Genomic DNA, 23114 nt, shown 5'->3' with positions numbered 1-23114 from the left:
ACATAATGCCTGGAATGTGGTAGATACCTAAGACATGTTCTTTGCTATTTTTCTTTCTTTCTCTCCTTCTCTCTCTCTCTCTCTCTCTCTCTCTCTCCACACACACACCAGCACACATATGCGTATGCTAAACACTTACCTTTTCACTAAAACAAATTCCACAGATTCATGACTCACATTCCCCACGACCTTGACAGCATTCCAGGTTCATAATATGAAAGTGGATGATACACTGTGGGGCTCAGGAGGCAGGAAGTCTCCACCTTCCAGTTACCGCATGTGGCTCTCCCCACTCCAGCCCTATATCTGCACAGTCTTGTATCAGAGGGGATCACAGGGCATTCTTAGATTTTTTTTTTTCCCTAGTAGGAAATAACCCCATTGGCTTCAGAGGCCTTGAGAACCCTCTCATACCCTACTTAGCAACCACAGGTACATATAAATCTTATCTCACCCCCCCTCCAATAAATGTTCTAATCACTGTTTTCCCATCACATCAGCTACTGAAGTTACTGAAGCTCTGAAGTTCATTTAGAAGCATCATTCTGTCTGTATAGTAAGTCTGTAAAGAGACATCATTTTCCTATATCTTCCTCTCTTTAGCTTCCTTTGAGAAAAGAGGATCGAGAGTTTGTGTGTGCGGTTTTACTCTCTTGCTAAATTCAGCACTATGTGGGTGACTTTTCGATGATTTCCTAGCAATAAACATGATTTTTTTAAAAAAATAGGGTATATCATTCAATTTTTAGAATTAAAATAAATATCTAGTCTTCTTTTTGAAAACAAACTGGTCCTATATCTAAATTTCAATGATGAATTATTTCGACTGAGAAATTACCCTTCATATTAATGTAAAAACTATTAACTATAAGAACTCTAATTTTAAAATGCTGTACTTAGACTGTCCTATGGTAATTAATGATGCTACACCTCTTTATCTCAATTAGAGTCCTATTCAATTATCAAAATTAAATGAAAATTGAATTCATAGCATGAAAAGAGTAATAGGGATATTCCTTTTCCATCACTAAAGAAACACCTCTTTAACAACAAACTACTTGGCAAAACAAGTTCCCACCAACTTCTACTGAAACTAAAAAAAGAATACAGAACTAAAGTTTTTCTTTTTAATACACTGAAATTAGTCTCTTTTTCCTTCGCTTATTTTATTTTCTCCCTTGCCTGCTGCTAATGAGCATTACCACTGACTAATGCCCAGCAGGGTGAGTAAAGTTCCGCTATAAAACCCTGTTCATAAATAATAAAGAATTGCCTATATTATCAAAATTATTACTTTATTATTACCATGCTGAGATGTTCAATGTCAAGCTGCCATGGATTTTTATAGTTTAGTCACAAGAAAAGAAAAAGTGACACCTAACTCAATATGAAAAAGATTTTTCTTTCATTTTATAAGGGAAACATTTTTACAACATGTTAACTACATGCAATGATACAATAAAGCAAAATTTCTAAAACACTATTTTTGGCTAAAAGAACATTTGATTATTATTTCTATTAAATAATTACTGACCCAGGACTTCACACCATCCTAAGAACCAATAAGTACAAAGCCACAGGCAGCAAGCTTGCCTAAGCCCAGGCAGGCACATTTATCCTGGCAGACTCAGCTAAGAAATACTGAGCAGCACAGGTGCCACGCAGTGTACTGACAACCTTCCTGTTCCTCTTTGGATGCTCAGCTCCCTTCTGCAGGCTCTCCTTCCTTCCTTCCTTCTTTCAACACTGATTCTCTCCCAGAGTTATCCTTAGCTCCTTGAAAAACTCGCATAACTTCTCTGAGCTTGTTATCCTCAAAGCAGAAATAAAGTCTCTCTAGCAAACTGTGATAAAGATTAAATGAGACACAGTGTGAAATCTACCTGTAAAACACCCTCAATAAAAGTCAGTTCTCTCTTCCAGCTCTACCCCATCTTCACTTTCTACCTGAACGACCTCCTTCATGTGGAAGCTTTGTTATTCCCCTAAACACTGCTGACATCCAAATGTCCCAGACTGAGCCTGTCTTCTAAATCCCTCATCTAAACTCTTGGAATGAGCCAGCGTGGTAGAAGGAGCTCAGATTTCCAGTCAGGTAAGCCTAGGCTTAAATTCCAGCTCTGCTGCTTACTAGCTGTTTAACTGTATGCCAGTCACTTAACCTCCCTGAGACACGGCATCTTCTTGCTAAAGTAAAGACAAAATATGGATAAGAATAATGACACTTCAAGGGTCATTATAAGGGGAAAAAACGGAATATCTCTGTAAAAGTCTAGGGGAATGCTTGGCACATACCACAAATTAAAAAGAAAACTGAGTTTGTTCCTTTATGTTTGTTGCTGTTCCTACTGGTGCTGTTGAGGGTCCACCAAACAACTCTCCCAGATGTATCATGGGCACTTCCACATCATCTTATCCAAAACTCAGATCTGGCATCTTTCTGAAAGACATTCTCCCCCTCCTCTAGTGTTCACTAGTCAAAGAGAAATGGATTTGCAGTCATGGATCTAAGATAAACTCAAAACCCGCAGGTGAATAGGTATTAAACCAGAGTCAGGGGGTGCCCTGTGGGGAGAAGGGCTTCCCGGGACCCAAGAAGGCTGGGGGCAGCTATACTGTGCAAGGACCCCTGGGCACTGCTCTTCCTCTCTCTGCCCCAGCTCTGCAAAACAAGGTGGCCCTGGTGGCACTGAGTTTGCTTAGAGGATTGGAAAGCCCATCATGAATCAAATAATTCTTTGTATCCACCTCAATCCTCTCTAATCAGAAATATAAAACTGACAGGTTACACAGGTTACGTTCTTCCAGAATGGTGACGAAAACTTAAATCTAAAGGGGCACTGGCATGGCAGGAACCAGCTTCTGCTTCAACTCTGACAGCAGCCTTCTTACATTCACATGGAGGGCAGTGCTGGCAGCCACCTGACTGCTGAGGACCGGTACCCAAGGGAGCATCCAGTCCCATACCGCCTTCTCATCATCTGAAGAAAACCCAGCAGGGTGGTGCAAGGCGGGAGTGGGATCATAACATTCCAGCCACTGGGGGCGTTTGACGAAAGGCTGTCCCTGTTGATTCGCACAGGAAGACAGCCCTGGGGAGGAGGAGCTCGTGGAGCACCAGTTTTTTATCGTTTATTCCATCCAATCCATACTTTATTACAGTCTGCATATGAACTTCTGGACAGGGATGAAGTCCCTCTGTAAAGGAGACCTTTGAGGGGCACAGTGTAGGATACGGTATGTCTGAGGCACCACGGGGTTATGGGAAGACAAAGAGGATGCCTTTGAAGACCATTTATGATTTTGATGGCAGGACTTCATCAAACGGTCAAAGCCAACAAAAAATCAGGGGATTCAATGGCCAAAGGTGGGGGTGGAGGCAATGGCTCAGCAGGAGATGATTCTGCCCCACTATCTATTTTCTCTTTATCCTCTATCTCTTCCGTGCATTCCCCGATCAAAGGTTTTTCAATAACATCAGTGGGAGAAAATAGTATATCAGAAACTTCAATAGGTTTCGAGACAGTTGAGACCACAGGGGTTTTAGAAGCCTCGTGGCCAGGATGCAAACAGTCTCTGATCAAATTCCATAAAGAACAAGTATCAAGAGGGACCTTAGAAGGACACACAACACGATAATGGTCCCGGAGCCATCGCCCAACATGTTCCCAAGTTTCAATATTGACTGTGCCTTCTTCAGGAAACCAGGGGCAGACTTTTTGAATGTGATGTAAACATTTTCCTAACTGAACAATAGAGGCCTTTCAGCCCCGGGGCTGTCCGGAGCCATCGCCCAACATGTTCCCAAGTTTCAATATTGACTGTGCCTTCTTCAGGAAACCGGGGGCAGACTTTTTGAATGTGATGTAAACATTTTCCTAACTGAACAATAGAGGCCTTTCAGCCCCGGGGCTGTATAGATTTCAAGACTTGGAGAAAGAGATCTGCTCCTTGCTCCCGCCTTGTCCCATTATTTTTACTCCTAACTATTAACTATATGCCTTTGTTCCTAAACAGAATAGGTGCACACCCTAAAACACGAAAGTTCCCTCACCTGTTTCCAAGAAGTTTCTCCATACTCAGGTCCCTGGTGAAGTGCCACTTGTTGGGGACCGGTACCCAAGGGGAGACCTGTAAAGTCATTTTTAACCTCATAATTCCCTACTGTCTCCCCTCAGGTACCGGTCCTCAACACCTGCCCCATTGGGAACACAAGTGCCAGGAGAAGCCACTAAGACAGGCTGCCTGCCACTGCTCCTGCTCAGTGACGCCACTGCTCTGCCTCTCATTTTCCTGCGTTTTCATGTGATGATCTCTTTTGTCCTATTCACAACTCATGCGCGCTGATGAGAGGAGAATGCAGAAACCTTAATGTCGTGCTGAATTCTCTCCCTCCCTCATCCCATCTGAAGGATGCCCAGGTCTTCTCCACCTCCTCACTGTGGCTCACACCCTCCCCACTCAGGTCCTCTCCACCCTCTTTGCAGCCTGGCTCTTAATCACGTAATACGTTGTTCTGGAAGCTTCTCCAGGGCTCCCTCCCTTTCAGACCGTCTCTTATTTTCATCCACACTCCTGTGTGAATTCACCTTCCATAAGGAAAATCTGGTCCAGACACTCATGTGATCACATCCGCATCCTGCGTACTCTCTCCCTGGCCAGCCTCATCCTCCCCTTGCCAGCCTCACCCTCCCCTGCCAGTCTCATCCTCCCCTGCCAGTCTCCCATGACACCAGAAGCCCTCACTAACCTCGCCCTGGACGCATCCTGCGCTCTCTCACCCCTCACTGTCCCCCAGCCGCACACACCTTCTTTCTGTTCCTCAAACGTGGCACGTCCATCACCTCCTCAAGTCTTCCCATCTGCCCTCTGCACCTGGATATTAGCACAGCCCCTTTCTGTCCCTCCTACTGCAGTTCAATGTTCCCTTCCCACTGACCTCCTGAATTACTGCCACGCTAGCATACCACGTGTGTGTTCTTCAGAGAAACAAGAGCTGTCTGAAATCAACATGCTCATTATACTTATTATTCAGGGTAGTTACCGCCCATAAAGGAATGCCGAGCCCTTGCTCCTAAGGGGATACACGGCTAGCTGCCTACCAGCCTCTGGTCACATTTTCATCAACCAGTCAATACATAATCTTGTTTTATGTGTGTTTCTGTTTAAGGACATACCACGTGTGTGTTCTTCAGAGAAACAAGAGCTGTCTGAAATCAACATGCTCATTATACTCATTATTCAGGGTAGTTACCGCCCATAAAGGAATGCCGAGCCCTTGCTCCTAAGGGGATACAGGGCTAGCTGCCTACCAGCCTCTGGTCACATTTTCATCAACCAGTCAATACATAATCTTGTTTTATGTGTGTTTCTGTTTAAGGATGCCTTTTTAATATACATTATTGGTTCATCAACATTGAACTCAAAACCAGCAGCACCATAACTTAGACCTGAAAGAAGTTTCTCCAACACACACATTGTCTCCAGAAAGCACATCACAGCCTTCGTGTGCTCAGAAACAGCAGATGACACTTGAGCACTCTGCTTGGGGACGATTTTAAACAGTAAAACATACAAAAATTTGGAAAACGTGGCACTAAATACACCACAGAAAGGATGCTTGTTTACAGTGTGAGAACTGAAACAAGAAGGCAGAACGTCACCTTGTTCTGCCACAGCTGGGCACAGGTGTGCATCGGGGGACTCAAATTTTTCACTGCTCTGTGCATGTCCTTGAATGACCCTGAGAATACCATGAGTATTGATTTAGGAGTTACAGAGAAATTTTAGCATGTAGGCAAACTCACAAATACAGAATCTGCAAGTAAGAAGGCCGGACTGTATTGCTTCTTGGAGGGCTGTCCCCGCTCTGAGGCTGAACTCCATGAGCGTGGGGTGCTGCCTGGTCTTTTCTCATTGCTGCACCCCCAGCACAAGAGGGGTACTGGGTGGATGGTCAATGCCAGAGAGACAGTCACTGAATGACCAAATGAGTAGTGCTATCTCCCTCTACCAAGCAAAATCTTTCTCTAACTCCTATCACATTCATTCCTGTCTTCCAAAGCACACCTCAAAAGCAATCTCCCCTAACCGTCCTGGCATAGTTATGTTTTCCTTCTAGGCCCCCTGAACATCCTGAGTGTACCTCTATCATAACATTTACCAATTTTTATTTTAATTCTTTATTTACTCATGGGTCTCCTTCACTAGACTGTGAGTCCCTGTGGGCAGGATATGGTTCATAATTATCTTTGCATCCCTAGCATCTAAAGTCGTGGCTGATATATATACATTAAGTATCCACCAAATGTTTGTTTTAAAAATATAAATACTTATAGTTTATAAACACTTTTCCCAGACCCATGCTACAAAATGTGTTACTTATCTAAGAGGTGGGGATACTACCAGCTGTCTTTTAAAGAGGTTATTTTATTTCTTTATTTGTTAGAATCTTTCTGTGCTTCTATCATACTTCTTAGGACCCAGTATCATAGCTACCTCTAGAGGTTACAGCTTACGCTTCTAAAATGAACAGGGAATTCTCGCGTGTGCTGAAAGGTGGTTATTGCTGAAGAGATGTCAGGTGCAACCACAAAAGCCTCCAGAAAACATCAAGCCAGCAATGGAAAATAGTTATTTTTAGACTTGTTGAGTAGAGCTTTGAGAATTTTGTCCAAGTAAAATAACATGTGTGCTTCATAAAAGTGTTATTACATTCAAAGGCTAAAATAAGAACCCACCATTTTACTATTAGCTATAGGATTAAGCCAAATACCCATGAACTCGATCTGGATTTCAGAACCTGGCTCCAACTTCCAAGCTGGTGGAGCCATGGCTTCCAAGTGAGCGCTTTGCAGTTCCACCTGCAAACCCATCGCCACTCCCCCCACCTCATTATACCCATCGTTCAAAGCCCAGTCCAAGCCCAGATGCACCTGCGACCCAGCTTCTGACCACTTCGTCCCGCTGTCATCTCTCCCTCCTTTCCCCATACTTCTTAACTATGCCAAACAGTTCTTTCTTATCAGCTAAAGTTTCATGAGTACACATACACATTTTATCTGTTTTATTAGATAGGCAAGAACTATCTAGAACTATTGCCTCTCCAACAGTACTCAAAAAAGTGTATAGGGGTCAGTAAGTACTCATTAAACACAGGTGTGCATGTAAAGCTAGTTGATAAAATAGTAAAATCCCTACTACATGAGTACAAAAATAATGAAATCCTGGGTTTATAATGTCATTCGACCCAATAATATCAACTCTCACTGAATATATAAGACAACTTACTGTTGTTTTCTGCATAAATCCTTATGACAGGCATCAACTCAAAGAGCACTTTTGGCTTTGATTCAATGAGTTTCATGTTCCTCTTGTCCCAGCTAGCACCTTCCAGGTATAAGCCATAGACATAGACGCCTTCTGTGGGAGGGGCTGAAATGTCATCCTTCATCCACTTGGTGACTTCATTGCAAAGCACCATATTATCCAGAGCCCAGCCTTTGTTGGCCCGAGTTATTTCCTATCCAAGGCAGCAAAGGATGAAGGGAGCAATTAGAAGTTTGTCTCAACAGAAAGAGCATAACAGTGATGAAAGCTTAGCTCCAAGTCACTCTAATTCAAAGGTAATAGAACAGTATTTAAAGAATTAAAAAGAGTCTCTCATAAAAAATACCCACGTCCTAATTTAACCACTTGTACTTTTAAAAGAAATATAAAATCAAATCAAATACAAAAATAACAAATAAATATTTTAAAATTCAAGCTAGCAGCCTGAGAACAAGTGGCTGGATTTATGTTCATTGCGATGTTAACTGCTAGTACCAAACAGAGACAATCATTCTCTGTCTTATTATACTCTTTAAAACTGTAACGAAAGAAGAAACCTTGCAGAGGAAAATCACAATAATACAATGGGTGCAAATCAGAGCTATTACCTGTCGCATTGCAGTTAAAAATCCTTGGGGGTTAAAAAAGCCTGTCATCCAAAAACAGTGGGGTCGCCCGTTGAAAACCCAAGAGGTAAACTGGCAATTTCTTTCTATAAGTTCAGTAAACCAGAAACCCAGCGTACTTGAAACCCAAGAAACCTGAAATACACACATTAAAACACTTTAATACAAGTTTAATGTAAACTGGCTATGATCACTGAAAAAAAAATGACGAAATATCAATTTCATTTTTACAATGGAATAGTCCCTAAGTCATGAATTTCCCTTGGATTCTAACATGTAAGCTCTTCAAATTATTCTTTCTCCTTAATGATATTAATGGTATTAAGATATGTTAGAACCAGCTAATCCTCACATGAATACCAGATCGATTCACAGAGCTGTTCAGGATGTCTGATGTCAGTAGAACCAACATCCACATACCAATACGTTCATCCCCAATTCTGCTATGAAGGAATCAAAACTATTGAATGAATTAAATTTAACAGGCTTTTGGCATATTTCCTTAGGTTACAATTTCAATAGATACAATGTAAAACAAGATTTCTATTTACATGAATATACTTACCACATCATCAACACAAAACATATTCTGTGGCTAATAAATCATATAAGCCTCTCTCCACTTATTTCTAATGAGCTAAACAACATTTATTTTCTGGAGTGTATGTCGCTTTAGATTGCACTTTTATTTGCTCTTACGAAGGAGCAGAAAATGGAAACCCAAGTCAGATTACTATCCACAAATCATTTGTATTCATTGCCTCTAACTTTATCCCTGAATTCACCTGTGGAAATTTCATTACGACGATTGGCATGTATATGTCATTAATGTTATCAGCAGCAGCAGTGGTAGGTATCCCCAAATCACAGTTTATAACATTTCACTGTAATTATAAGATTTTATGTATGAATAAATGCAGTAATAAACTTGGATAGGCATACCACTTGAATTCAAATATCTTAAGAATTAACTTGCCTATCTGTCAAGAGCTACTGAGATTCCAAAGATGATAATGAATAGAATAAAAACCTGAACAAAAAGATCATAACGTAACAATTAAATAACTCATTCTATCCTATCTTTATAGGTGTGTTAACTAAGAGAGATGTGTGTTTGCTGCATTTGCTGTGGAGTGCCTCCTGGTAAAGATTCCTGTTCCAGAGTCTCCCAGGTGCTGGCTGAGCTGGTCTAGAGGGGAATGAACCTGCAACGGCTGGTGATCTGGAAGGTTCTCCCTCTGCTGTCAGCAATGAGAAGAAACAATTCAGGCAGAAAACTCTCTGACCTTGGAAATGAATTTATTGAAAGTGAAAAGAAAATAAAAGGGTCTGGTCAAAGCAGATTCTGAGCTTCTAAACTCTGTGTCTGGAGGGATGAATGGTGGTTTCATCAAATAAGATGGACACAACAGAAAGGAGCCCCAGTTACTATCTGCTGCATGCAGGGGTCACTCCTGGAAATGTGCCGAAGCCCTGGACGAGATGTCTGAGGCTCAGAAGATTGAACAAGTCTTCTCTAAGAGATGGTCACTTCTAATCCCATCATGTCTCACCTTCTCATTTGGCCAAGTAGCCATCAGGGGGCCAAGTGTCCAGTCACCCCATTCCCCAATCTCATCTCTACATGCTGCCCTCTCTGTACCTCCCCCAAGCTGACCCAATCTCCAGCCCTCCTGCCCTCCCATCCTGTCCACTGTACCTTCAGCATCTTTGCTGCCATGATCAGAAAAGTCTAGATCCTTCCCCTCTTTCCTGGATTTTCCCTCCACCTCCTCCTTTAACTGAAGTCTGCTCCCCACTCCCCAGACAGGACAGACTGCTTCCTTTGTAGCCTTCTCAGAGTTCAGGCTACTGCTTTCCTCAGGCTCCAGAGCCCTCAGAAGCAGGGGAGGAGCAGAAGTCCTTGTCATTTCTGGCTGTTATTGGCAGGTCATCATTTCTCATCATTCTCTTCCTTTAAGCCTCCAGCCATCCAGACACCCCAATCTTATCCCTTCTTGTTTCTGTCACCTACTGTTCACTCCTACTTATTCATCAAGAAATTTGGCTCTTGGCTTACTTTTCCACTCAATCCCCTAATAATCATGAGGATGACAACAATGATGGTGGTCGTGGTGATGGTGGTGGTGGTGATGATGGTAGTGATGGTGGTGATGGTGATGGTGATGATGGTGGTGATGGTACTAATGGTGGTGATGGTGATGGTGGTAGTGATGGTGATGATGGTGATGATGGTGGTGGTGGTGGTAATGATAGTGGTGGTGGTGGTAATGATAGTGGTGGTGGTGATGGTAATGATAGTGGTGGTGGTGGTGATGGTAGTGATGGTGGCGATTGATGGTGGTGGTGGTGATGGTGGCAATTGTGGTGGTGGTGATGGTGGTGGTGTTGATGATGGTGGTGATGGTGATAATGATGATGGTGGTGATGGCGGTGATGGTGATAATAGTAGTGGTGGTGATGGTGGTGGTGATGGTGGTGGTGATGGTGGTGGTGATGGTGGTGGTGGTGGTGGTGGTGGTGGTGGTGGTGGTGGTGGTGGTGGTGGTGGTGATGGTGGTGGTGATGATGGTGGTGGTGATGATGGTAGTGGTGGTAGTGAAGACAGTACAATTCCTTCTATAAAATTAACATCATGAATTTTATACTCCAAGAGCTTGGGTTTAGATTCTTATTCTTGGATTTCTTAGGTGTGTGATCTGGGAAAATACTTAACCTCTCACACCCTCATCTGTAAAATGAGGACAATGAAATGCAAAATTTAAATGAAATAATGCATGTAAGTTGCCTTGTAGAGAACCTGATACATGGAATATGCTACATAATTTCCCTTCCTACCTACAATGTAAAAATATAGGACTACCTGGGAATTCGTCCCTAAGCAATAGAACCATTTTAAGTAAATTATTCTTAGATGTTTTCCACTTTCCAGTTACAGCTATTCACAGCAACAAGTGATTAGGCAGAGTACGAGTAGGCTCATACATACTTTTTTCCACCAAGCAGGGATTCTGGCATTGAACATGCAATCCAATGCATCTCGTAGATTTTCACTCATTATAATGGTACCATCAATAGCAAGTTTTAGTTCGGTCAGGGTGCTACGGACAAGGCTGAGTACCCTTTGCATTCTGTCTACCTCCTGCCGGAGGAAAATGTTCATAGGCTGGAAGGGCCCCATCATCTGCAGCCTCTCTTTCACCTGCCATAGAGACATTCAAAGCATGAGTGAAAAATTAGACAGCTACTAATGGTTCTATGGAGCTGGTGCCCCGGGGCTTCTGAATAGGCCCACATTTTTACAATTCCATAAGTTATAAGCTTTTATTTTTTTCCCCCAGTGGTAGAAGAAATAAGAAAGGAAACATCTGTTAGATGACCAGCCTGAATTCTCACACATGGGGAAAACAACAGGCAACCATTAATTCAGAGAATGTAAAGTGTACAACAACAACCACGCAGTCTTCCACACAGCAAATGTACTTATTAAGAAATAGCAACTTACTGCCAATCTGACCTCTTCCAAACACACACATGGACTCACACAAGCAGACATGCACACACATACAACCATTCTGATGGCTGTCTCAAAAAACTAGGCTTCTCTTCTAAAAGCTTTCTTTTTTTTCCCATCAAAGCATCCATCCATCCATCCATTTCCACCCAACATACATTTATTGAGATTCTTCCATGTATCAGATATTGTGCCAGGCTGAGTTGCTTTATTCTAAAGTAGCACTGACAAAGTCAGCAAAAGGAGAGAGTCTACCTTCTAAATCCTGCTCCTTACCATTTGCTTATGCAATTATTATTCTATTTTTAGATATTTTTATTGCTTCGTAAATATTTTAACCCCTGTCAGATGTAAATGACCTCTTTCCTGATTCTATAATGAATAGTGCTTATGAAATCTGGTCAAATTATTGATTTTCTGCAAGCAAGTGACCAGAGATTCTTCCATAGATATTATTCCCTTGACAATAGATCCTTGAGTCCAGTCTATAGTACTAGCAGCCAAAATTGCCTGCTTAGTAGAAGACACTAGGATGGTAAAGACCCAAAATGCTGCAGGACTCATTTTGAAAACCAGGTGAAAAGGGACAAAATACCAAGAAACATGGTGGCTCTGTGCCAAAGTGTCACAGGGGCTGTCCAGGTCATCTCTTAAGACTACATGGAAAGTAAGCCATTTATTTTTGGTTTAATCAAAGATATTTAAAAACATTATCAGGGTAAATCTTTTAACAGTATTCATTAAAATGTCTAAAAATTAACTTTTGTAATCATAAAGTTGCTTAGAGGCTACTTACATCCTAAAAAAATGTCAATTTTTAAAACTATTGTGGGCCGGCCCGGTGGCGCACTGGATAGTGCGCCGCTTGGGAAGCACGGCGGCGCTCCCGCCCAAGGGTTCGGATCCCACATACAGACCGGTTCCCGCTCACTGGCTGAGCGAGGCGCGGGAGCAACACCAAGGTTTGCGATCCCGTTGCCGGTCCCCGGTCCGGTACGGGGGCAACACTGAGGGTTGCGATCCGTTGCCGGACATGGAAAAAAGACAAAAGACAAAAAAAAAAAAAAAAAACTATTGTGATAGGAAGTTGAAGAGAGGTAATGATATAAATGGAGACTCACTGAAATTAAGGACTGAATTTTAAGGCGTGCATTAAACTGCATAATATACATATATATATATATGTAATATTAGGTGCTTTATTCTAAGCATGCATTGCTTTCCTTTAAACAAATGACATTATAAAGTATCTGACAATATAAAGTATCTAAAAAAAGCCACTCTAAACCATCAGTGCATGCTTGTAATTTAAGAACAAATATCAACATTCCTTAATTGTTTATACTCTGAAGTGACTAATTTCATAGATGCATGGATTCTTTTTCTGGTACTTTAGAAAGCTCATTTTTTTAAATAATTGTTTAAAATTTCAGAAAAATTATTTTTGTCCTTCTTCCTTCTTCCTCACTCCCAGACAGGCGGACTGGCAGCTGTCACTGTGCCAGGATTGCAAAACTCACTTCAAACGGGCAGTAGTCCGGGGGCAGCTTCTCCAGCATATCATCGGCCAGCCGGGCCACCACTGCCTCACGGGTCTCATCCCCTCCGCCAGAGCTGTCCTTGGGTTGGATCCCCAGGATGGTGTCCAGCACGTCCTTGGCCAGCTTGCTCTGGTAGGTGATGTCGGCATTGGGGTGTAGCCCAAACACCTCGGGGCTGTCGTAGGCGGGCAAGCCCTAAACAGCAACACCCCAGATAAGCACAGACAGCCAACATACAAACCAGGTAAATTGAACTGTCCTATGAAATCTAGAATAAGCATTTACATGATACATCTTGTTAGTGTCATACTGCAAGCCTCAGTAAGTTCTCCAGAAAAGAAACAAAAGTTGCTTTGAAAACAAAATAACACTGAGAAACATAAAATGGGCTCATGGTTCTTTAAGGTCTGCACCTAGAGCAAAATTCAATCAAAGAGATAATGTCTTATTTAACAGGGGATGTAAATTAGAAAGGAGCTGTGGGTTGGTATTTTCTTTTCTGATCATCTAATCTAATTCAAACCAGTTATTTAAATAAATGCTGTGTAACTAAGGGTTATTAGGTTTATGAGATACCAGGAAATGACAGTTTTAGCAATCATGGCCTAGATAAGGTCACAGGTGGGAGCTGAGTTCTCCCAAGGAGAATGACAGAGACTAGGAAAAGAAATACTGACCGAGCAACAGTCAGAGAGAAAAAGAGACAGTGACACAGGGAGAGCAAGAGACAGCAGAGCAGAACGAGCAGGCAAAACTCCCTCAGCCGTTTGGAAAAAGAAAATTGACCTACAACTGGACGTGTATTTCCGTATATGAATCTTAACCTTATTATTGCCTTACTCGTATTTTTCTCTCTGTTCTTTGCCCTTATTTTAATCTGTTTCTGCATAATGTCTTCTTATGAGCTACCTCAAATTCATTGTCAAATGGGTTATGTATAAAAAATATATATGTGACGGTATCCCTAAATTTATACCTTCACGGGCACTTTTGCCATTCAGTGCTGATGATTTAAGGACACTACAGTACAGGAAGGCAAATATATTTGTTGATTTGAATTAATAAAAGTGTAGAGGTGGTGATACATGATAAATTCATTACATTTATATATCAAAAAACCCTGTAAATATATTGATAAATTTAGCCCTTTGGAGCTGTTGTGCTTTAGTTTGTTCACTCTAAGATAAATCTTAGATAGAGGCCAAACAGATGGTTAAATAATGATCTGATGAATTCAAGGTATAAAGAAAGAAAATGCAGTTACTTGGGAAATCAGATTTTTTTCCCCTACATATTCCCAAATTTCCTATAAAAATCTACCTTATTTCTTCTTAGAGAAGTGCTTCTCAACCAGAAACAATTCTCTGTTCCTCCCTCAGGGGACATGTGGCAATGTCTGGAGACATTTTGGGCTCTCACAACTGCATAGGGGGATGCTACAGGCATCTAGTGGGCAGAGGCCAGAGATGCTGTTGGACATCCCACAAATCACATCCTACAAATCAAGTTCCCACAACAGAGGATTATCCAGCCCTAAATGTCAATAGTGCTGATACTGAGAACTCCTGTCCTAGAGGAAGCTCTTGTTCAAAGCAGGCTCCTAGACAATACCCATATGCTGTTCATTAGGCCAGGATGAAGGAAGAGATATCGCCAAGTGGATTGAAAACTAGAACAAATTGAGTCCAGAGGCTGCCCTTGCCCTACCATTGTGGTAGCTGAAGTCTCAAGGGCAGAGAGCTCCAGGTGATGTGTGTAGGTCTCTAGTTCTAAATCTGCCAATCTATCAGCTTCCCAAAGAAAATTCCTTACTGAGGCATTAAAAGCAGGGGTGGGGGAGAGATTCACACAAAACACACTCAGGACAGATATAAACATTTTAATCATCAGGTGAATATCAAAATATAAAGAAAACATCTAAAAGAGAATTTTTAGTACATCTCACCATTAAAATTTACTTTAAAAGCTCTATGTACAATGTAAATAAATATTAAAAAGGTCAAATGGCTGCAGACATTTGCTCAATACATAAAATTCTGAAGTTGACAAACCTGGATATATTGCAGGTAGTTATCCACTGTGCTGCATTTTGGAATATGGTATCCTTGGTAAAAGCTGAAATCTGGCCCAAACATATTTTCACTGAACCAAACGTTAGCAAATGTGTTCAGCAATCTCTTATCATAGTCATCAGTGACCCGACCTCCATACTGAATCTCTCCTATCATGTAGCGGACCGTGGTCCAGGAGACGCCCTGGGAAGATTTAGAGAATTATTACGTAGAACTGACTACCGTCCCATCCCTGTTTTCTCTGCCAAGCAACATGCATGTATTCACTGTCATCAATGTCACTCATCAGTCAGTCATCAGTAATGGGAAGAGAAAATGTGGAAAGAAAAATAAACAGGCAAACGTGTAGAGTCACTCAAAGCTTGTTCATGATTTCAATAGACTCTGTCGATGCATTCATAGGTTTTCATCCTTTAACAGAAAAACTGTTGACTTTTTGGAAATACTGAGCCAGCTCCTTAAAAAGCACACACTTCAAACATAATCTAGACTCTCATTTTCACTTTTTAAGATTTTAAAAGCCAAGTTTCTCCACCCATTTTCCCCACGACAGGCCCCTTTCATTTTGTCTTACTTACATGGAATGTCAACTTGCCTTTGAGAATTAAAATGATAATCAAAATTTGTCCATTGTTTTCCTGAAATCAAGAGGCAAGTGTGACCCTAGTTGCTGCTAGGACTTAAAGATGACTTTTCCAGCACAACAAATCCTCGCTCCTACATAATTTTCCCTGAAGCTGGGGTGGGGGGGGGTCACGTGGGCTTACAGCCTGAGCCTACAATCAGCAGGGCACGAGGCAGCATGCACGGCAGTACCTTTTTGATGTCCATGTCATCTAAGTGGTTCTGGATGAACTGCACAGTGGCATTAAAGTCTGCTTGATTAAATTCATAGGGGATATTCCACCCCAGGGGACCAAACTTGCGCCTCTCCTGGACCGTGGAATGCAGGAAAGCCACGGCGTAGAGCATGGGCTTCCACTGGGCCCCGGCGCCCACATCCAGCAGGTCTTGGCTCACTCCTGTTGGGGGTAGTCAGGTGAAATAATGTACCATCTCTCACGTCTTTATTTTCTACTGCTTTTATAAGAAATGAATTATTTTTGTAAATTTCTGATATTAAACTTCACTTATTTTGAATTATTTTTATTACATTCATATGAAAATTATAATCTAACTTTTGGGTGTCCAGAAGCCATTTCTCTCTGAAAAATCTTCAAAGAGATTGGGGGGCAGTGGGGAGCCTGCTAACGTGTATCAAATTCCTGCCAATCTAGCAAGAAAATTTGGGGATACAATAGAGACAGAAGGCTAATAGCAATTAAAATAAATACTGCTACTATGACTATAACTTCTACTACTAACAATAATTACATTATTATTATTATTGTTGTTGTTGTTGTTGTTGTTATTTGGGGTACATATTTTAATGAATTTAACATTAATTAAAATAGTGTATATAGAAGCCCATTGCAACACAAATGCATTCCCCAAATAATAATAATTATTATTACATATTTATGTATTATATTGCATATGTAATTATATTATTTGATTTGTTTAACTGCCATTATCCTTCCACCTCTATTTTATACCCATATTACCTTGTTGATTGGCAGAAATTTGAGCATTATTAGCAATTCCCCCAAAATTGAAATATATTATATTTTTTACTATTAAATACACTATTTTAGTTACACTTGATTCCAATCCTCCTGAATAGATTTTTATTGTCCCTATCTTACATGTGAGAAAATGGAAACTCAGGTTGTTTGAGTGACTAGCACCCAAGAAAACAGCATTTCTCAAGAGGAAAGACCAGAATCAGGATTTCTGACTCCAAGTTCCACACTCTTTTCCTGACCACAAGTCCCAGCCTTGAAGCTATGAAGCAGTGGAACCAAAGGCAAAGAGTACAATGGCAGTTCCAGTCGTGCCTGGAGGGGCATTTTGGTCTGTTTGTGTTGCTAGTGTTTGACTTTTAACTAACATTCTGGCATACGGCCCTAATAAAATGGTTTTAACTCAGACTGTCTCCTCTTAGAAGAGGCTACTACAGGAATGGAGCGTAAGTGACACATAAGACCATAAATGACACAATCGACCATGTTTGATGTTAACATGAAAAGACAGGTGTCTAGCTGAAGAATAGTATAGGCTTCAGTAGAGCAATATTGGAAAAATAGAAAAACAGAATGTGGGTAATCATGAGCTCTGATTCCCTAACACTGCCAGAGGGTATTCCACACAGAGTGCGGCAAAAGGGGACTATGACCTCCCCATTAGGTTAAATAATAGTACTACTTGCTATAACCGTGTCCTAGCTAATTCTGCTTTTATAATTTATTTAAGAAAACAATTTAAGTACAAAAAATTCCCATAGACTGAGAAGTATTCCTTGACTCACCTCCATACATTCTTTTCAGTCCTGCCCGGAGGCCCTGTGGGGGCTCATTGGTAAATTTAATGGACATCTGAAGGAGTGTAATGGGAAATTGCTTATGAACCTCGGTGGTCATCCACAGGCGGAAGGCATCATGTACAACCTCAGTTTCTGTAATTATGTCCATCAGCTCTTCCATGAAGTCTAGTCCCAGATGGCAGTTCTGCAGAAGTGCCCAACCTCCCTAAGTCAACAACAGTAAATGGAAGTTAGGTTATTTTGTGTTTCACCCAGAGATTTAAATTACTATGTTCTTTAGAAATTAACTACTTAAAATTACTGTAAAAGCACACTAATCACTTTAAATTAATCTAGGTCAAATCTAAGCATACAATAATGTTTAATTGAGATAAACTATGTTTTTTCTTGTTCCATGCATTTGTCCCACAGTGAGTGAGTGGGAAAAACACACCATCTTTCCTCTATTCTCATAGAACAATCATCAGTACAGAAGACCTACTTCTGTGGCCAAATGTATGGGGATTTCTCCCACTATCAAGCAAGCCAGCGATTCTCCAGCAGACACCAGCTGGGTGTCCTCCAATTCCATTCTGACACTATCTACCTGGAGACAGCATCAATCTCACAGTGGGGCTCAGTCCCCAAGACTACCCCCCACTTCAGATACCAGTTGCAAACCCAGGCCTCTGAAACTTCTGACCAATCAGCTACAAATTAGGGTTCCCACAACCCCTTCCTGTGTTCAATTAGTTTTGCTAGAGTGACTCACAGAACTCAGGGAAAGACGAACTTACATTTACTGACTTATTATAAAGGATATTACAAGTGATAAAGAAGAAAATATGTATAGGATGAAGTATGGAGAAGGAGCATGGAGTTTCCATGTCCTTGCCAGGCATGCCAGGAGCCTCCACGTGGTCAGCTATCTGGAAGTTCTCCGAACCCAGTCCTCTAGGGTTTTTATGGAGGCTTCATTACATCGGCATAATTGATTAAATCATTGGTCACTAATGATTAGCTTAATCTTCAGCTCCTGTCTCCTCCCTGGAGGTTGGCAGGTGAGACTAGAATTTGGTCTTTCCTCTGACCAGCGTCCATTCTGATGCTACCTAGGGGCCACCAGCCATCAGTCACTTGTTAGCATATGAGAAGACAGTACTTTGGAGATTTTGAGGATTTTAGGAGTTATATGTCAGGAGACATGGATGAAGACCAAATATATATTTTCACAATATCACACACAGTATAATAGCATACCAACTGTAGTAACAATGTTATCATAGCAGTTATGAAAATAATGAAAGTAAAACATAAAAAGAGATACCAACATTTCCAAGTAATGATTGTTAATTGAAACAACCACTATGGAAAACACTATGGAGGTTTCTCAAACAACTACAGATAGATCTTCCATATGATCCAGCAATCCCACTTCTGGGTATACACCCAGAGGAATGAAAATCATCATGTCAAAGGGACACCTGCACTCCCATGTTTATTGCAGCTCTATTTACAAGAGCCAAGAGTTAGAACCAACCTAAATGTGCATCACCACATGAGTGGATAAGGAAAATGTGGTATATCTACACAATGAAATACTATTTGGTCATAAAAAAAAGAACAAAATTCTGCCACACATAGTAACATGGAGAAATATGTTAAGCAAAATAAGTAAGCCAGAGAGGAAAAAACACAACATGTCCTCACTCATAAGTGGGAGCTAAGAGAGAAAGAAGGAAGGAAAGAAAGACCACAGTGGTGCAGAGGGATACAAAAGACCTAGGGTTGCTTGGTGGGAAGGAAGTTGGGAGAAGCTGAGGGGGGCAACACAGGGAATAATTGTGACTTGTGGTGGTGGGCATGCTGATAGTTTGATCTGATCATCACATCTTGGGCACAGGTACTGACAGTCAGCTCTGTGCTCCATGAATATGTATAATCAATTAAAAGAAAAAAAAGAAATTAACATAAAATATAACAACAATAAAAAGGCTTCAGTTCTCTTTTGTCCAGCATAGAGATGAATACTGATCTAAGCTTCTTACATGAGAAATTTATGTTCCATTTTCACAAACATAATTTCTTAGCCAATGCTGTTTCTTTGGGATTGTCATATTCTCTACTAATGCTGTTTTCTTCCTACTGAGTAGACCATCCATTCTGCTTTTCTTGGGTAGTTGGCTTATTCTGCCATATTGCTTCAAAACTTTTAATATAAGCTTCTTTTACAAAAAGTTTTAAACACAGTTGTTTTAAAAGTTATAAGCATGCTAATAACAATAAAGATTTTTAACTTACTTGAAATTAAACTACTAAACAGGAAGCATAGATAAACTGAAGGTTAAAAATTATTTCAATTGTTAAAAGTGTACTTGCCCAAAACTATAGTTATTAGTTACATGATTATTTATTTCAAATTCAAATTAAACAGATGTCCTGTTAATATAAGTGTTTTGTTCAATCTAAGTACAATAATATCTACATTGTGCAAACTGATACATCAAGTCTCAGCACAAAATGTTTTGAATTTATATTTGTTCCTCCATGAAAGTTTTCTAATAGACGTTATACCTTTCCCGGTTTAGTAAACAGCACGCAGCACATAAATTTAAGCTCTTAATTAATCCGTGATTTTTTTTTCTGTATTGCTACTCCATAACCTGTAACATCAACAGCAGAACATGAAAGCAGACATTTGAACTTACGTTTGCCATGGTCTGCTGCAGGAGCTTCCGAGCATGGACCTCCTGGCCCTGGCCCATGGACACAAAACGGGTTTCTATTTTTAATCTCTTCCCCAAGGCGATGATGGAATCTGTGGGGTCTGAACCCATAGACAGGAGGCAGATGAGTGGTGTCCGTGGATCAGATTCCTCCCATGTCTTTTCCAAGTCCAGAATAACCCCTTCTGCATAGTTTTCTCCCATAGAGTCCATGATGTACTTGCGGGCCTGACAAAACAGCACACAAGTCAACAAAAATAGGTCCAAATCCTTCATGTATATAATGCAGTGTGGTTTCCAAAATTCATTTTTATGGATTATCTCATGATGTCCACACTAACTCTGCCAGGGAAATAGAACAGAGACTTTTTCTTTCTTTCTTTGTTTATATCCCCATTCTATAGGCAGGGAGGCTGTGTTACTTGCCAAACACAAAATCATGCAGTTATAAGACCAGAACCCAAACTGGATGACTCCTGGTCTGGAACCCACTTCAATACACTGGCTGCTTTTTGCTACACATAAATTATAAAAATATTAGAACACTCTATTATTTAGGATGCTCTAAGGCAAATAAATATGCCTTTCAATAATCAAGTAAGCAGCACAGCGCCTGGGATTTAATGGGTACTTATCAAATGGATCATTATTGAATGACTACTTGCTGAATGAAATTAATTGAGTACTTATTGAATGAATTAATATATTTTTAAAGATTTAATTCATCATCTTTCTTTTCATTATTGTTATCATCCCTTTTCATTTTTGGCTCATCTCCTTTACTATTAATTTTGTTTGAATAAAATCTACGCTCACGAAATCAAAGACTCTATCAACTTTATTTTCAACCATAAAAAAATTCTGGTAACAACATAGTCTATGTCTTTTCAAACAAGGTAAAAGGGTCATGTATTTTTTAACAAGTAGCATTGTGAGTATAAACCTTATTCTATATTTTCTTCCCCATCAATAATTAAATTCACTCAAAGAAAATTTTCCTCCTATTCCGATGTCTTCCACCACCTCAAGTGGGTAAAACCCAAGCTTCTCTCCCCAGTGGGACTCCCCAAATTGGTCGTTCTCATGTAACAAGCAGAGCCTCGCTGTGACTGCAACATGAACCACAGCACTCTCAAGGGCCAAGCAGGTGAGCCTCCGCACTTAGATTCCTAGAGAAACGCAAAAAGGCTTCAGGTGGAGCTTTCTTTGAATAAGAAAGGTTTCAGATAGACTTGGACCAAAAGGTAGGTGGAGCTGGCTAACCCCTTATCTTTGGCTTAAAAGCTTCCAGAGTTTGATTTCAGCCAATAATGCAGCCTTTTTCCTCATCTTGAGTACGTTGCTATGCTCTATTCATCCTTGAAATGGTTGTCGTACACCAAGTCTCTGAGGTTACAAATTGGTTTGATGTTCCCAGCCCATGTTCATCCTCTTTGCAGGTTAGAGTGGGAGGGTAGCAGCTACAGCAGAGAGTCTCCTGGCTTCTTACCTTCTCGTATCTCACTGAGAGAAGAAATGGGTGCCAACTGAGTCTAGACTGTTGAATGACCAGAGTGGCTCTACTTCCTGACTCCTCCTTTCTAGACACTTCCCAAAGAAGCATTATTATGCACATGACAGGGCAAAGCGTCTCTTTTAAAGGCAGTCTGCCATGAAATATCCATCTTCCCCATGAGAGTGCAAAAAACAAAAAGATGCATGTCCCCATTCCCTCAACCAGCAGCAGCTAATTCAGAAAGAGTCAGCTCATTTTGCTGTGGATCCGCCTCCTTTTTTCAAGCTGTAATCCTTCCCCATAATGTCCAGTCCACCACATCAATGCCAATTTGGTAGAGTGCACAGGTTTTCCTGCCTTGGCAACTATCTCTTGATGACTTTGGGGAAAGGCACCCCTCCTGGCTCCCCAATGATCCAAGCAGTAGCATTCAGGGCCCTCACTGGCAGGGCTAGGCCAACAGCAACAAAATGGCCAATCAGTGCCTAAGCTCCTCACTTGTGGAGATGATCACCCATCCCAACCTTCCTCTCATCTACTAGTTTCAGTGGTTGGGAGAAATTCTGAGGAAGTAGAGTTCAGACCAGTTAAATTTGGGGCACAAGAGGCCATTTATTTTTTCTAGGTTGGCCAGATCTAGCATCAAAACCTGTCACCAAAGTGTAAATGACCACACATTTTTCTGCAGCCTTCTGAGAGGTGTTTTAGGAGTTTGCTTGACATGTTCTTTGACTTCCCCAAAAGTTTGCTCTATGTACACATTCCAAAGCAGTCACCAATGCAGTGAGCTTTGAGATCAGGAAGGACTTCAAAGGCTGGACACTTAGGCATTCCACAGTTGCAGTCACTTCTCAACCATGGGTACCTACCATCACTGCAGCATCTCTACAGTGCACCTTATGAAGATTCAAATGCTCTCTACTCCAGGGTTGTAAGAAGCGCAAAATGGCCAGTTCTGCCATACAACTCAGCATTGATCCAACATGGATATCACCATTCAAGCCATGTACTAACATGCTAGCATACATCAAGGGCCAGATGGCAAATATTATAGGCTTTGCTGGCCAAATGGTCTCCATTGCAACTACTTAACTCTGCCATTGTAGGGGGGAAAAAAGTAGCCACAGTACATAAACAAATGACGTGGCTGTGCTCCAATAAAACTTTATAGACACTGAAATTTGAATGTTATATTATTTCCACATGTCACAAAATATTACTCTTTCAGTGATTTTTTTCAGGCATTAAAAAATATATAAACCATTCTTAGCTCACCAACTGTATATAAATAGGCAATGGGCCAAATTTTGTTGGTGAGCCCTAGTTTGCCAATGCCTGGAATAGAAAATAGAGAAGGCTATTTTGCTCATAATGAAAATCATAACTCAAGGCCATTTCTGAGGATTAAAT

The 23114-nt window shown here is 40.9% G+C and overlaps 1 protein-coding gene across 1 annotated transcript in view; it reads right to left on the bottom strand.

Annotated features, from left to right (window-relative positions):
* The window catches only part of LOC103599910 (dynein heavy chain 5, axonemal-like), a 50750-nt gene that overhangs the window by 7545 nt on the left and 20091 nt on the right, over positions 1-23114 (bottom strand). The window contains exons 8-15 of the mRNA XM_008584100.1: positions 20192-20437; positions 17490-17709; positions 15899-16104; positions 15062-15265; positions 12990-13205; positions 10945-11157; positions 7938-8090; positions 7291-7522 (exon numbers count right to left, since the gene is read on the bottom strand). Of these exons, the coding sequence (XP_008582322.1) occupies positions 7291-7522; positions 7938-8090; positions 10945-11157; positions 12990-13205; positions 15062-15265; positions 15899-16104; positions 17490-17709; positions 20192-20437 (1690 nt within the window). The remainder of the gene's footprint in view (positions 1-7290; positions 7523-7937; positions 8091-10944; positions 11158-12989; positions 13206-15061; positions 15266-15898; positions 16105-17489; positions 17710-20191; positions 20438-23114) is intronic.

This window comes from Galeopterus variegatus, unplaced genomic scaffold, assembly GCF_000696425.1.
Source record: "Galeopterus variegatus unplaced genomic scaffold, G_variegatus-3.0.2 Scaffold3147, whole genome shotgun sequence".
Classification (NCBI taxonomy): Eukaryota; Metazoa; Chordata; class Mammalia; order Dermoptera; family Cynocephalidae; genus Galeopterus; species Galeopterus variegatus.
This window is presented reverse-complemented; position numbering and strand designations above follow the sequence as displayed.